The sequence below is a fragment of the Grammomys surdaster genome, unplaced genomic scaffold (assembly GCF_004785775.1).
Source record: "Grammomys surdaster isolate TR1022 unplaced genomic scaffold, NIH_TR_1.0 334, whole genome shotgun sequence".
In the NCBI taxonomy this organism is placed as follows: domain Eukaryota; kingdom Metazoa; phylum Chordata; class Mammalia; order Rodentia; family Muridae; genus Grammomys; species Grammomys surdaster.
This window is the reverse complement of record NW_021604753.1, coordinates 995,176-1,009,717: the sequence shown is the minus strand read 5'-3', so window position 1 is coordinate 1,009,717 and position 14,542 is coordinate 995,176. Positions and strand designations below refer to the sequence as shown.

The 14,542-nt window shown below is 43.8% G+C and overlaps 1 protein-coding gene and 1 pseudogene across 3 annotated transcripts in view; both read left to right on the top strand.

Moving 5' to 3' along the window:
* The window catches only part of Bfar (bifunctional apoptosis regulator), a 36,350-nt gene that overhangs the window by 14,239 nt on the left and 7,569 nt on the right, over positions 1–14,542 (top strand). For all 3 annotated transcript variants that reach the window (XM_028778370.1, XM_028778368.1, XM_028778369.1), the window contains exons 2-5: positions 3,008–3,344; positions 7,504–7,708; positions 8,340–8,509; positions 10,961–11,105. In XM_028778370.1, coding sequence (XP_028634203.1) covers positions 3,082–3,344; positions 7,504–7,708; positions 8,340–8,509; positions 10,961–11,105 — 783 coding nt within the window. In that variant the 5' untranslated portion in view covers positions 3,008–3,081. The remainder of the gene's footprint in view (positions 1–3,007; positions 3,345–7,503; positions 7,709–8,339; positions 8,510–10,960; positions 11,106–14,542) is intronic.
* LOC114630264 lies at positions 11,130–12,123 on the top strand (annotated as a pseudogene).

Sequence of the window (14,542 nt, the reverse complement as noted above, 5' to 3'; positions counted from 1 at the left end):
AAAAAAAAAAAAGAAAAAGAAAGAAAGAAAGAAAGAAAGAAAGAAAGAAAGAGAGAGAGAAAGAAAGAAATCAGTTCAGCTAGACTGATTGCCCAGTGAACTCCATGGATCCTCCTGCCTTTGGTTCCTTGGTAATGGGATTACAAGCCCACACCACCCTTGCCTGAATTTCCGTCGGTGCTGAGGCTCCAAACTCAGGCATCCATGCTTACCTGGCAAGAACTGTCTCCCCTTCCCTTAATTTGTATTTATTTTCTTAACATTATGTATTTTCTTCTTGGTCCCAGGTCCCACAGCACTAATCTGTAGCCCTTGTATTTTGTATTCCGCCTTCTTAGAACCAGGCATTAATACCCTGCATGGTGGTTTGAATGGTAAATGTCTCCCAGAGACTAGGGCAATTGTTCCTAGTTACTAGAGAGAGCTGTTTGGGTAGTGTGATGGTTTGTATATGCTAAACCCAGGGAGTGGCACTATTAGAAGGTGTGGCCCTGTTGGAGTAGGTGTGGCCTTGTTGGAGTAGGTGTGTCACTGTGGGTGTGGACTTTAAGACCCTCATCCTAGCTGTCTGGAAGCCAGTATTTTGCTAGCAGCCTTCAGATGAAGATATAGAACTCTCAGCTCCTCCTGCACCATGCCTGTCTGGATGCTGCCATGTTCCTGCCTTGATAATGCACTGAACCTGTAAGCCAGCCCCAATTAAATGTTGTCCTTAGAATAATTGCCTTGGTCATGTTTGTTCACAGCAGTAAAACCCTAACTAAAACAGGCAGGTTTAAGAGGTGTGGCTTTGCTAGAGAAAGTGTATTACCTTGGGGGTGGACTTTGAGAATTTAAAAATTGCATCATTTCTACTTAGCTGTTTTGTGCGTGTGTTAAATTTGCAAGGTGTGAGCTTGCAGCGTCCTCACGCAGCCATGCCTTCTGTGTTGACGTGCTTTCCTACTTGATGGACTCTTGCCCCTCTGGAAGCATAAGCCAAAAACCCTTTCCTTCTGCAAGTTATCTTTGTGATGGTGTTATCTAACACAGTAACAGAGCAGTAAATAAGACATCTTTGTGACCTGTTTATAATTATTCTCAGTCCAGCCCATCCCCATTCACAGAGAGATTTGTCATGTAGAACTCAGCTTCACTGACCTCATTGCACCTGAAACTTTTTTTTTTAAAGATTTATTTATTTATTTTATTTATGAGTACACTGTAGCTGTCTTCAGACACACCAGAAGAGGGCATCGAATCTCATTACGGATGGTTGTGAGCCACCATGTGGTTGCTGGGATTTGAACTCAGGACCTCTGGAAGAGCAGTCAGTGCTCTTAACCGCTGAGCCATCTCTCCAGCCCCGCACCTGAAACTTTTATGTGCTCTCATCAGCCGTCTGCCACCTCGTTAACCTGACGTAGGAGACACCATATCAGATCACAGCCTTGTTACTTGCTGGTTTTGATGAAAATACAAAACAGTGCCTGAGACAGGCCTAGCTTTCACTTAGATGGCCTGTATCCTTCTCCTGGTTCTGAGTTCAGATGTGATATTCATTTATTTATCTTAGGACCTGGCCCAGCACCTAGCTTGTAAGAGATAATTAATGAGTAATGGTGTCCTGGGCTGAGGATGTAGCTCAGTGCTAGAATACCTGCCTAGTATGGACAAGGCAGTGCAAAACCAAAACAAAAATACTTATGATGTACTTACCATATACTAGGTTTTGTACTAGGCACCACACTGGTATTCACATACTGATTTTGCAACATCACATGGGAGTAGACACTAGCTCTAAGCTTGTCACACTGAGGAAGCTGATCTGCACACTGGGGCTTGTGTTCATTTTTGTTGTTGTTTTGTTTTATTTACATGTTCTATTTTTTTGGAGTAAAAATTTTGCTATGTAGCCCTGTCTAGCCTGGCACTATGTTTCCTAGGCTATGTTAATCCTGCTGGGCAAGAATAAGACCACTACAATTTTTGAGCCAAAATTGAAGCAAGCTTTATTAAATACTGGCCAGGATGATGGACACTAGCCATGTCCATACCCGGGATTTCCACAGAATGGCTGTATATTACACTTTAGTCCCTGTACTTATAAAAGCAAATCCTACAAGGCCACATACTTCTTGCATTTGCCCAATCGAGGCAAGCATATATCCTGATGTGCTTCCTGCCTCTGTTCCTCCTGACTATGTGTGATCAAGCATGTCCTGTGCAGTTAGGGTAACCAACCTTGTTTACAGGAGTGAAAACACTTGGCTTGTTATCTTACTTGAAGAACAGCCCTCAGCATTCTAGGACGTTACCTATCCAGGCAAGTGGAGCTTACAGGTTAAAGGCATTTTTTTATAGCTCTCTTAATAATTTAAACTTAAAACATAACTTTAGCCCTCATAGCTGGTCTCATGCTGGAGGTAGTTCGTGTGCCTCAGTCTCCTTGTTGCTGGAACTACAGGTATAAGCTACCATAGTGTAGCTTTTATTGTTTTGACATGATCTTCATATGCTCTTGGGCTAGTTTCAAATTAAACTCCTGTGATCCTTCTCAACTCTTGAACAAGTATACACAGTCGATAACATGGTGTCTTCAAGTATCATGCCTAAGCTCTTGTCTATGTGGCCAGTGTGGGTAGTAATGACAAGACTGAGGAACTTACCACACCACCGGAAATATGTGCCCTTTGCCCCAACCTTTTGTGGGTGTGGGGTGCTGTTTTGTATTTTATCATTTTGAGATACAGCTCAGTTGGTAAGAGTTCTGTCTAGCATGTATGAAGCCCTAGGTTCAATTCACAGCTTCACAGAAACAAGGTATGTTAGCACACACCTCTGTTCTTGGCTTCTAGGAGCTTGAAGCAGGAGGATCCAGAGTTTGAGGCCAGCCTGGACTATATGACCCCCACACACACACACACCCCTTAAAAAAGAAAAAGAGAGAAAAAACTTGAGTAGAATGACAGTCATCTTACACAGCTGCTATTCATCCTGTTTTGTTGCTCTCCCCCCACTTCCACAGACTTTATGATGCACTATAGCAGTGTCCCGAGTCTGAAAGTGTCTACATATGTGGATCCCGGAATTTGCTGAGAGATGGAGGAGCCTCAGAACAATGACCCGAGCATAAGAGAGCTGGAAGAAGATCATCCTGTCAGAAGCAGTGGCCCTCAGATTTCTGTGAGCGAGTTCTCCTGCCACTGCTGTTACGACACCCTAGTTAACCCCACCACCCTGAACTGTGGCCACAGCTTCTGCCGACACTGCCTAGCATTATGGTGGATGTCTTCAAAGAAGACAGAGTGTCCAGAATGCAGAGAAAAATGGGAAGGTTTTCCCAAAGTCAACATTCTCCTCAGGTAACACTGAGTCCTATTGACAGCATGGATGTACAGTGTGGTTTCTCTGTGGGAACTGCTGTTTATAAAGAAGCAGACTTAAGGCAGATCATTCTAAGAGCTTGGAACCAAAAAAACAGATTCCTTTCTTACAAGTAGTTGTGATCTGTCCGTCTGTTTTATTTATTTTTGAGGTGAGGTCTCACTACACCGTGTCTGGGTGGCATGGACCTGCTGTGTAGATTAGGCTGCCCTTGAATTCACAGACCGATCTGCCTGTCTCCAGAGTTCCACTCCCATTATCTTTCCTACTGTCCCCTGAACCCACTTGGTTTTTTAGTATTTTAAGACTGACTCTCACTCTTGCCTCAGCCTCCTGAATGCTGAGATTATAGGCACAGGCCGACATGCCTAGCTGCTTGTTCTGTTCCATGGGAAGACGCAGAAATACATTTCTGGTTATGACCATTGCTTGTCATCCCCTATTCTAGAACACTTGTTTCTGATTTATACTTATGAAGAAAATGATACAACTATACACCTAGAGGTAACTACTGTTAATGTTCATAATCTGAAGTAGAACTTACGACTGTCATGACCTGGTAGAGTTTCTTTCACAACCAGCCACAGCCCCTTTCTGATTGTTGGTTCTTCTGTGCGTCCATGCAGGAGGGCTTTTCCAGGTTTTGTTTGATTTGGTTTTGGTTTCTTTTTATTTGTCTGTATGATTTTTTTACCTGCATGTATGTATGTGCATCTATCTTATTTGTGCCTGCTGCCTGAAGAAGGTATTGGGTGCCCTGGAACTGGAGTTCAGGTTGTGAGCCATTGTGTGGGCTCCAGGAATCAAACTTGGGTCCTCTGCAAGAGCAGCAACACTCTTAACACAGAATCTCTTCAGCTCCTCCTAGTTTTTGTTTGTTGGTGTGTGTGTGTGTGTGTGTGTGTGTGTGTGTGTGTGTGTGTGTGTAGGGGTTGGTTTGTTCCTTCAATTGTTCTTTGAGATAGTGTCTCACTATATAGCTTAGAGTTCACAGAGATCTGCCTGCCTCTGATGAGATTAAACTCATGTGCTACCACACCCAGTGCCTTTAAAGCTCTTCATTCTTTTTCTTCTTGTTGCCTTTCCAAAGTGCCTAACCTCTCTCAGATCACTAGAATACCCAAAGGGTCCGTGAACCCTTTAACCCAGCCTCGCTCATAATTATCCACTCTACTTTACCCAAAGACCCCTACGAGGCCAGCAAGATGGCTCTGTAGGTTAACATACTACCAAACCTGGCAACCAAAGTATCATCTGCTCCTTCCACGGGGTGGAAAGTTGTCCTCCAACTTCCAGCATGTTCCATGGAGAAAAAAAAGGTTTCCCCAAAGTCAACACATTCATAAACACATACACTCAAAAAAGTAATGTAATAGAAATATTTTTAAAACTAGTCCCAGACCTTCCCCCCGAACCCCCCTTAGCTTGGTTCTCAGAGCTCATACACCAGACCAGCCTGGTCTACAGAGTGAGTTCCAGGACAGTCAGGGCTACACAGAAAAACCCTGTCTTGGGGGAACAAATAAAAATAAAGAAAAAAAGAAAAGAAAAAAGCTTCTTTTGTAGCGGGAAGTATAATGAAAAAGCGGTTTAGGGAGCTCAGCTCCTGGCTGCCTCCAAGCACAGCCAGCTAGCTCTGGCCCTGGACCCACAAGATGTTAGCATGGCGGCTGCCTCTGCTGATCAGCTTCGTGGAGTCCATGTCCGAAAACCCAGGGAATAACTACCACCCCCATGCAGTAAATAGAAGAATTCTAGTACCCAGTAGAAATGAGACTTTTTAAGCTTAATGATTATCCAATGGATTTATATATCAGCAAATACTTAATACACAAGATGCCCACACAATCAGAATTGTAGACCCAATATCTAACCTTTTCATATGAATAGCTACCCGAGACTGCTAGAGACAGGAACATTGGCTTCCATCTTGCTTCTCTTCTCTCTCCTCCTTTCTCTATCCTCTTTCTTCCTCCCAACTCCTGGTTCTGCCTACCTCTTCTACTGCCCAATCACTGAGCTCCACTGCAAATGGCAGGAAAATTCCTGCAACATTCTTTTTTTTTTTTTTAATTTTATATATATGAATACACCATTGCTCTCTTCAGACACACCAGAAGAGGGCATCAGACCCCATTACAGATGGTTGTGAGCCACCATGTGGTTGCTGGGAATTGAACTCAGGTCCTCTAGAAGAGCAGTTGGTGCTTTTAACCACTGAGCCATCTCTCCAGCCCGCAACATTCTTTTTGTAGCAAACAGATGCTACTCCAGGGGTCCAAAACTGGTGAACTTATGCAGAGGGTAACTGACTGTGGGCACTTAGCCCCAGTTGATTATAACCTAACCCTGGACCTAAGGCTCAAGATCCTAAGACCAGAGATGAGAGACCAGGATGCTTGATATGAGGTGTTTTCAAGACACAGCAAGGAAGCTGCAACCATGAAATCTGAAAAATGTCTGCGTCAATAAGACCTGAATAAGCACACGACCGCCCGCCACCAGTTGACAGTTGACATGGCAACTTTAAAGTCCTACCCCTAAATCAAGAACTACAGGCAATCAGTGGCTGCTGAGAGAGGGCGATTCAGTGCTCTCAAGGGCAAGCTCATCCAAGTGCTCAGCACTGGACATGGAGACTTGAGCTCCACTAAACGGACTCAGTGGGTTTTATATAAAACACTAATAAAGAAGTCATTAACTTTACAGGGAATAATTGGAGGAGAGGAATAGTGGAAATGATGTCAATTACCAGTATTCTTTTGTGAAATTTTAATCCCAGCACTTGAGAGGCAGAGGCAGGCAGATTTCTGAGTTCAAGGCCAGCCTGGTCTACAGAGTGAGTTCCAGGACAGCCCGGGCTATACAGAGAAACCCTGTCTCGGAAAACCAAAAAAAAAAAAAAAAAAAAAAGAGTCAAAATTAGTAATCAAGCTAACAATCTCTTCTTGCCTACCTTAGAATCTTGCCTTTTTCTGCAGAGTAATTTCAATTATGACTTAGTTGTGATTTCATTCATATTTCTTAAAACCTTTGAAGAGGTCTGGAGAGAGAACTCAGGAGCTAAGCACACCTCCTACAGAGGATCTGGGTTCAATTCCCAGCACCTACATGGCAGCTCACAGATGCCTGTAACTCTAGCTCCAGGAGTGGTACCCATACATACACTCAGTCACATGCTCACTCTGGAAATAAGTCACCCATGCACATACTCAGGCACACACCCACACATGAAGTAAGTAAATCTGTAGCACAAAAGGATGCTTTTGAAGCAGGCCATGCTGGTGCAGGAAGAGGATTCAGGAGCTCAGAAGTCAGTCATCCTCAGCTATATGACGAATTCAAGACTAGCCTGGGCTACATGTGACCTTCTTTCAAAAAATAAAAAGAAATACTTTTCAATATATGTGCCGACAGAAAAATGCTAATATTTTCTCACATCACTGGTATATTATCAGTCCGCATTGAAAATCACTGTTGTCATCCAGTTATCTAACCTGACACTGAGTAGGCCAGTCGGTACATTTATAAAAATATGCGGTACTCTACTCTAAGATTTCAGTATTCTAGGCTCAGTAGGTCATAGTACTTACCACTCAAGCATGATGACCAGGGTTTGATGATAAGAGGGGAGAACAGACTCCTGAAAATTGTCATCTGATCACCACATGTGCGTGACCACTCTCACACATTGGACACAAAAGTGAACGTAATCATTGTAAGTAATTTTATTGAGTCAGTCTCACTGTGTCACCCAGGCTACCTGGAACTGTCTGTAGATCAGGCTATCCTGGAACTCACAGAGTTCTGCTCTTAGAGTGCTAGGCTTAAAGGCATGCATACCACACCTGGCAGTGTCAATGGTTGGATGGTAAAACACTTGACTGCCACGTATGAGGCCTTAGGTTTAGTCCCCAGTACTTTCTGGGAAAAAGACTTGGATCTACATATTTCATCTGTCTGTCTCCTTAATGGTGGCGCATAGACTGTTGTTAAGCTTTTGCTCTAGTCATAAAGCAGAGCTCTTTGTTGCTCTTCTGGGCACCTCTGGGTTATGAAATGTTTGTACTGGTGGGTGTAGTCCTGAGTGCTGTATCTTGACAAACCCCTGTCCTGTGATTTCTCTCTTCTCCACAGGGATGCCATTGAAAAGTTATTTCCTGATGCAATTAGAATGCGAGTTGAAGACATTCAGCAGAATAATGATGTGGTCCAAAGTCTTGCAGCCTTTCAGAGATACGGAAATGATCAGAGTCCTTTAGCTCCCAGCACAGGGCGAGTGAATCAGCAGAGAGGAGGGGGATTCTTCTCTGGCGTACTCACAGCTTTAACTGGTGTGGCAGTAAGTTTGGCTGTTTAATCTGCACTCTGCACCAACCCCCAGTTGCTTCTGAAGTCAGTTCTTCTGACATCACTTAAAACAGTTGACAGTGTGACCATGTCTAACTCATTGTAGCCATTAGAATCGTGTTGCCTGTTGATAACAGAGACCATATAGTAATTGTTGCCTGGGTACGTGTTAGCTCTGTTCCTATTCAACCCTCTTCCTGACCTGTCCAGTGGCATCATGATGACCCCCATTTTAGAGCTCAGGAAAGGGGCAGAACAAGACTGAGAAGCCATATCTGCACTGTTGCAGGGCTCTTTAAGAGCCAGTCTGCCAGTGCAAAGACTGCTTCAGTCCAGTCTTCTGAAAATCTTAATGTTTTCCCTTAGAAAAGGCAAATGAGTTGGTGAGGTCAGGGACACAATTGCTCCTAGACTGTCTGCCATGTACCCTTTCCAGATGTTTTCACAGCCATGAGCAGAAATGAGCCTGGCGACATCGTGTCCTAACTTCTCTATGACACAGGTTGCCTTCTTTCTTGAGTAGACTTGGTGTCATTTCTCAGACTCACCCCCTTCCTTGCCTGGCCCCATCCTCACATCCTTAGAAGCTGACCTTTTCCCTCTGACCTCCTGTCTCCTTCCAGGTCATTGTGCTTGTGTATCACTGGCGCAGCAGAGAACCTGAGCATGGCCTCCTGGTGCATAAGGCTGTAGACAAATGGACAACGGAAGAAGTTGTCCTCTGGTTAGAACAGCTAGGCCCTTGGGCCTCCCTGTACAGAGACAGGTTCTTATCTGAAAGAGTAAATGGAAGGTGAGTCTAAAACAACATAGCATACCAGGGTAGGCATGGTGGTGCAGGCCCTTAATCTTAGAGGTAGGTATATCTCTTGTGAGTTTGAGGCCAGCCTGGCAAGTTCCAGGCCACAGGGTGACATAAAGAAATCATGTCCACACCAGACATATTTGTAGATGCTTTATTGAGATACATTCTACCTGCCACAAAATTCTTCCTATAAGGAAGTGAATAAACATGGGTTTGTAATGTCTTCACAACTATGTACAACCATTTCCAGCCATTTCCTGACTCCCAAAAGAAAACTCTTTTCCTTCCTGGTCCACCCTCACTCCTTCCCCCTCAGCGGATTTTATTATCTTTATCCAAAAGTGGATTGGCCTGTGGTTATTGCATATTATGTACTCATACAGCATGGAGCCCTTGTGTGCAGCTCTTCCACTCAGTCTGATTTCAAGGCTCACACATGTTGTAGTATCATCCGTGCTTTAGTTTGTCTCTGAAAACCTCCCTTGTATAGGTAGACCAGACTGTCAGTTCTTCACTTGATGGGCATCTGAGTTTATTTCATTTATAGCTGTTTTGAAGAGTGCTGCTAAAATCATTCCTGCACAAGATTTTGTGCAGATATGTATTCTGGGAACTCTCTTGGAGGGGAATGGCCACATTCCAGGATCTCTCTGTTTACTTTTCATTTATTTTTAAAGACTAGCTGGGCAACAGGAGTGCACACCTTTAATCCCAGCATTCAGAAGGCAGAGGCAGACAGATCTGAGTTCAAGGACAGCTGCTCTACACTGAGATCCAGGACAACACAATAAAACAAAAAACAAAACAGCCGGGCGGTGGTGGCGCACGCCTTTAATCCTAGCGCTTGGGAGGCAGAGGCAGGTGGATTTCTGAGTTCAAGGCCACCCTGGTCTACAGAGTGAGTTCCAGGACAGCCAGGGCTACACAGAGGAACCCTGTCTCAAAAAACCAAAAAAGAAAAAAAAATGATGTAGGACAATGTCTTTATGTTGCTACTCTTCACAAATTATTGCTGTTAGTATTGTAATAGACATAACTGAACATGGTGGACATGGTGGTACACAGCTACCCCAGCACTTGGAAGGTGGAGGTAGGAGGGTCAGAGTTCAAGGTCAACCTGAACTATATGGGTTATACATCATGCCCTGTCTCCAAAAAAAAAATCTTATTACACATCTTTCTAAATCTGAAGATGTTTTCTTGGCAGGTTGCTATGCTGGGGATTACATAGATGCTCTCTCTACTGTTGAAACCTCCGCCCCCCAGCTCTAGTGTTTTCCTGTTTACTTTATATAGTTATATAAGTATGGTGTTGGGCTTTTGGGCTTTTTTTAATTTTGTGTTGTTTCATTGGTTTGTTTGTTTGTTTGTTTGTTTGTTTAAGACAGTCTTAGCAGAGTGTGTATCCCAGTCTGATCTTGAGTGTTCAGTTTGCCCATGTGCTATAATTATAGGAATGAACTCAGCTTTTTAAATTCTCTACTACTCCATCATACATGGATGTTTTTAACAGTGAGTTGTTGTAGAAATAGATTGTTGGGTGTTTATTTGTTTTGTGTTTTCATTCCACTTTGTTTTCTGTTTTCTTTCTTGCTTTTATAGATAATGATTTTTAAAATTGTATTTATTTTTATATGTATGTGTGTATGAATTGCCTCCAATTTTTGTCTCTACATTATGATCATGCCTGGAGCATGTAGAGCTGAGAAGAGAGCCTTCGGATTTCCTGGACCTGGGGTTACAGACCGATGTAGCTACCTTATCAGTTTGAGAATTGAACCCAAGTCTTCTGGAAGAGTGCTCTCTTAATTGCTGAGCCATCTCCAGCCCCTAAAATAAATAAGGGGTTTATAATTCTTATTAAATTGAATCAGTATCTCAATATAACCAATGTTTTTGTCTTTTTTGAAATTGAGATCTTGCTAGGTTGCCCAGGCTGACCTGAGTCTTAGCAGTCTTCTGCCTCAGCCGTCCAAGTCACTAGTATTTCAGACGTGCGGTATTGAACCCAGCTAAAGCCACCACGTTTAATGTAATTGAGTTTGGTTGGATTTCCTTCTGGTTTTCTCCTACACACACCCTCTTAGAAATAAAACAATATGACAGTAGGAATCTGTAATGAATTGGAGGCTTAAGAACAAACATCCTGATGTGCCTAAAGCACTGTATTTCTGAAGCCAGATTTTGATCCACAAAATGGACATGAAGCAGAGTTAAATAATGACAGTAGTTTGTGAAAATACTTTCAACTGGAGATGGGCCGGTAGTAAGCAAACTGCTCTGGGCAGTCATCATCAGCACGGCTGTCTGCATTTAGTGTTCAGCCTCACCAAGCAAGTCTACACAACTGTGCAGTAAGGCAAAACTCAGTGTGTAAGAACTCACTGTCTGCCTCCCGTGGGTAATCTCAGACGTCATTTCCACCCCTCACCCCTTTAGGTTGCTTTTAACTTTGACAGAAGAAGAATTTTCTGGGGCACCTTACAGCATAGAAAACAGTAGCCACAGAAGAGCCCTCCTCATGGAGCTTGAGCATGTGAGAGCCCTGGGTGTGAAGCCACCACAGAACCTCTGGGAATACAAGGTAAACACGTGGGGTTTTGTTTTGATGGGGGAGAGGAGTGGTAGGAAACAACTAGCAGTCACCTTCCTGCTCACTGTGTAACTTAAGAAAACCTTGCAGACATTGAAACTACAAGCACTGCTAGTCTCCAAAGGCACCACGTTCCCACAGTGGCTTCTTCACAAGCCTCTCAGGTCTCTCTGTCCATAACCTATGAGAGCTATCCTGTCTGTGAGTACTGCATAACCCGGGAGGTCCCTGTCCATAATCTATGGGAGGTATCCACTAGATACATTGTTTTACAGGGAAGAGGTAAGAACCACCGACACTCTTCTGCAAATAGCTGTTTTTCCCTGGGGTTCTAGATCATTCTTTATCTCTTTGATGAATCCTTCACTGGATATGTGTGACAATTTATGGGTTTTCCTGTTGATAGACAGTCGCAACTTTTCTGTTCTCACTGTTACAGGATATTTGATTGTCCTACATAGAGAACCTAATTATTAGCAAAATATAAAAGCTTACATAGATGCTGTGTTTTTCAGATGTAGTTAGGTGTGTTAGAGTTTTGGTGTGCCTTTAAAAGCCCCCATAGGGGTGGGAAGCCGGCCTTAGCCAACTTGTACTACAAGTTTAGCAGTTTCACGCAGAAGTTGGCTGGGGCTTGGGCTTCGGAAGCCTATACTCCACAGAAGCTGAAGCTGATCATTGCCCAGAGTATTGTGAGAGCCCTTGGTGGAACACGAAGCCGAAAAACCTTCACTAGGCTAGGGTTAAAGCCGGTTTCCATGGAAGCACCGCCTATCATATTTGCCACACCGACCAAACTGACCTCCAGTGTGACAGCATATGATTATGCTGGAAAGAACAAAGTTCCAGAGCTGCAGAAGTTCTTGCAGAAGGCTGACGGTGTGCCCTTCCACCTGAAACGAGGCCTTCCCGACCAAATGCTTTACCAGACCACCATGGTCTGACAGTGGGAGGGGCCATCTACTGCCTGATCGCCCTCTACATGGCTTCGCAGCCCAAAAGCAAATGAATTTGCCTGTGGAGGACTGATTCACTTTGTGGCACAAACCCTTTGAATTCTCATGTTTCATGTTTTTCCACTTGGATAGTCTACTTAACATTTTGCAAACAAAGGAAAAGATAAGAATACCCTGATTTGGTTTGTTTATGGCGTGCAGATGGCCTGTCAGATGTCAGAGCTTGTTTGGCAGTTAAAACTGTTGTTTAAGGAGATGACACTGAGTCATCACTGAGCTGTGCTTCTGCTCCTGATCTCCCTGGAGATTCTGGATGAAAGCTGCTCATGGCCAGCAGTGCTCAGGGCCTCCGGGACCCAGCAGTGTCTGAGCAGGAAGCACAGAAGCCTTTTGGGTGTAGGTGTGATAGAGGAAGACAAAAGCCAGAGGACAGGCAGGTGAAATGAGGGCTTGTTAGCCACCTGGGGGATTGCTCTACCTTGCAGTAAGATATTACTTGCAACCTGCCTCTATTTATTGGGCAGTTTGTTTCAAAGGGTTATTTGCCTTCTCCAGACCTTAGGGAAATATGTATTTGTTCCATCATGGGAAAGAGCACCTGTCAGTGTTCCACTTTAGACAGCTGTACCAGGAATTCTCCTTTAATAATGCTGTGGCTTTAAGTTATGATTTACTTGACTGCAGAATAAATACATTAAAAAAGAAAAAAATAAAATAAAAGCCCCCATAGATAAGAATGCTAAAGAATGGAAAGTTCCTGCCTATTTTAAGGCACGTTGCTTGTAATCTTTCCTCTATGGCCCAAGGCAGAGTCATCTAGGTGATGTAGAGCTCCTGCTGTAAAGGTGAAATGGTTCAGCCTCTACTGACTCGGCTTGGAGAACACCACCATGGCGGTGACACATGGTTCACCATGCCAAGAGTACAGGGGAGGAGCTGGAGAGTTCTTTAATAAGCAGTTGGAGCTCAGATAGAGCTTGCTCACTCCTTTTTGGCTTGGAAGGGCCTTTATGAAGGGAACTCCTGGTTAGATATAGGGATTGTCTCTTTGCACTTGTAGAAACAATAGAAACAACTGTCAGGACACAGGTAAGACAGGATTCCAGGAAAGAGCCAAGGGACCCTCAGGTGTCAGGGAGCTCAGGAGAAAGGTAGACTAACTCGGTCGAATGGGACAGATAGAAGGAGATTTCTAAAGAGTTTAGTTGTAGGATCAGAAATGTCATTCAGAAAAGAAAGTTATCTTGCTGAGTGAGCTAGCAGTTTTAACTCACTTTACAGCTCTCGCTTCTCTATTGGTATAAACACCAGATAATTGTAATGGTTACAACAGATGCTGCTTCAGATAGTCTCCTCGTTCTTCAGCTTATCTACAGTATATTTACAGTATATGAAGGTCACAAATAATATACACTACAGCTTATTGTATTTGATAACTCGATCCTCACTGTGATGGTGTCAGTCGATTCTCCTTCACAAAGAGAGAGTGTAAAGAGCATACGGTAAAGAGCAAAGTTCTGGAATATACAGACATGCATTCATGTTGAAAGAGGCATTGTAAAGAAAGATGAAACTATATAACTCTTAAATATGTAGTGGAAAATGGTTGTTTGTAGTTCCAGGAGGTACAAGTGGAATGATCAGGTAGCTTCCATCTATTCCTGATATAACACAAAGGAGGACAGTTTGTTAATATCCCAATCTAAACTGCACTGGCAGGGGTGGAGGTGGGAGTGGGTCATGTTTTGGTTTTTAAACGTAGTGTGTCTTTGTAGTCCAATGCAAAGGAACTCACTGTCCGCCTACCTCAGCCTTCTGAATGCTGATATTACAGCCATGTACCACCACGTCTGGATGGGGAAAAAATTACTGAGTGTAATTAACCATAGCAGCTCACTAAAAATACCCCATAGGAGCAGTGATAGTCCAGAGACAGGTCGATCTCTGAATTGAGACCAGTCTGGTTTACAGAACTAGTTCAGGACAGCCAGGGATATACAGAGAAACCCTATCTCAGAAAGAAGGAAGAGAAAGGAAGGGAGGGGAGGGGAGGGAGGGAGGAAGACAAGCCTGCCTAAGGGTCTGGGGAGATAGCTCAGTGAGTAAAGTGCTTGCTATGTAAGCATGAGAACATGAGTTCAGATCCACAGCACCCATGGAAGAGCAAAGCATGACAGCCTGTGTAACCCCATCCTGTGTAATCCTAGCTCCAGTAGGTCAGAAACAGGGGGATCCCCAAAGCTTGTTGGCAGCCAGTCTAGCCAAAGAGGTCGGGTTTAGGTCCAATGAGAGACTGTCACAGAAAGTAGGATAGCAAGTAATAGAAGAGGACACCATTGACCTTTGATCTGTGCACACACAAGGGGAGAACACCTTCACAAATGTGAGCACATAAACCACAGACAGACACACACACACACACACAGAGAGAGAGAGAGAGAGAGAGAGAGAGAGAGAGAGAGAGAGAGAGAG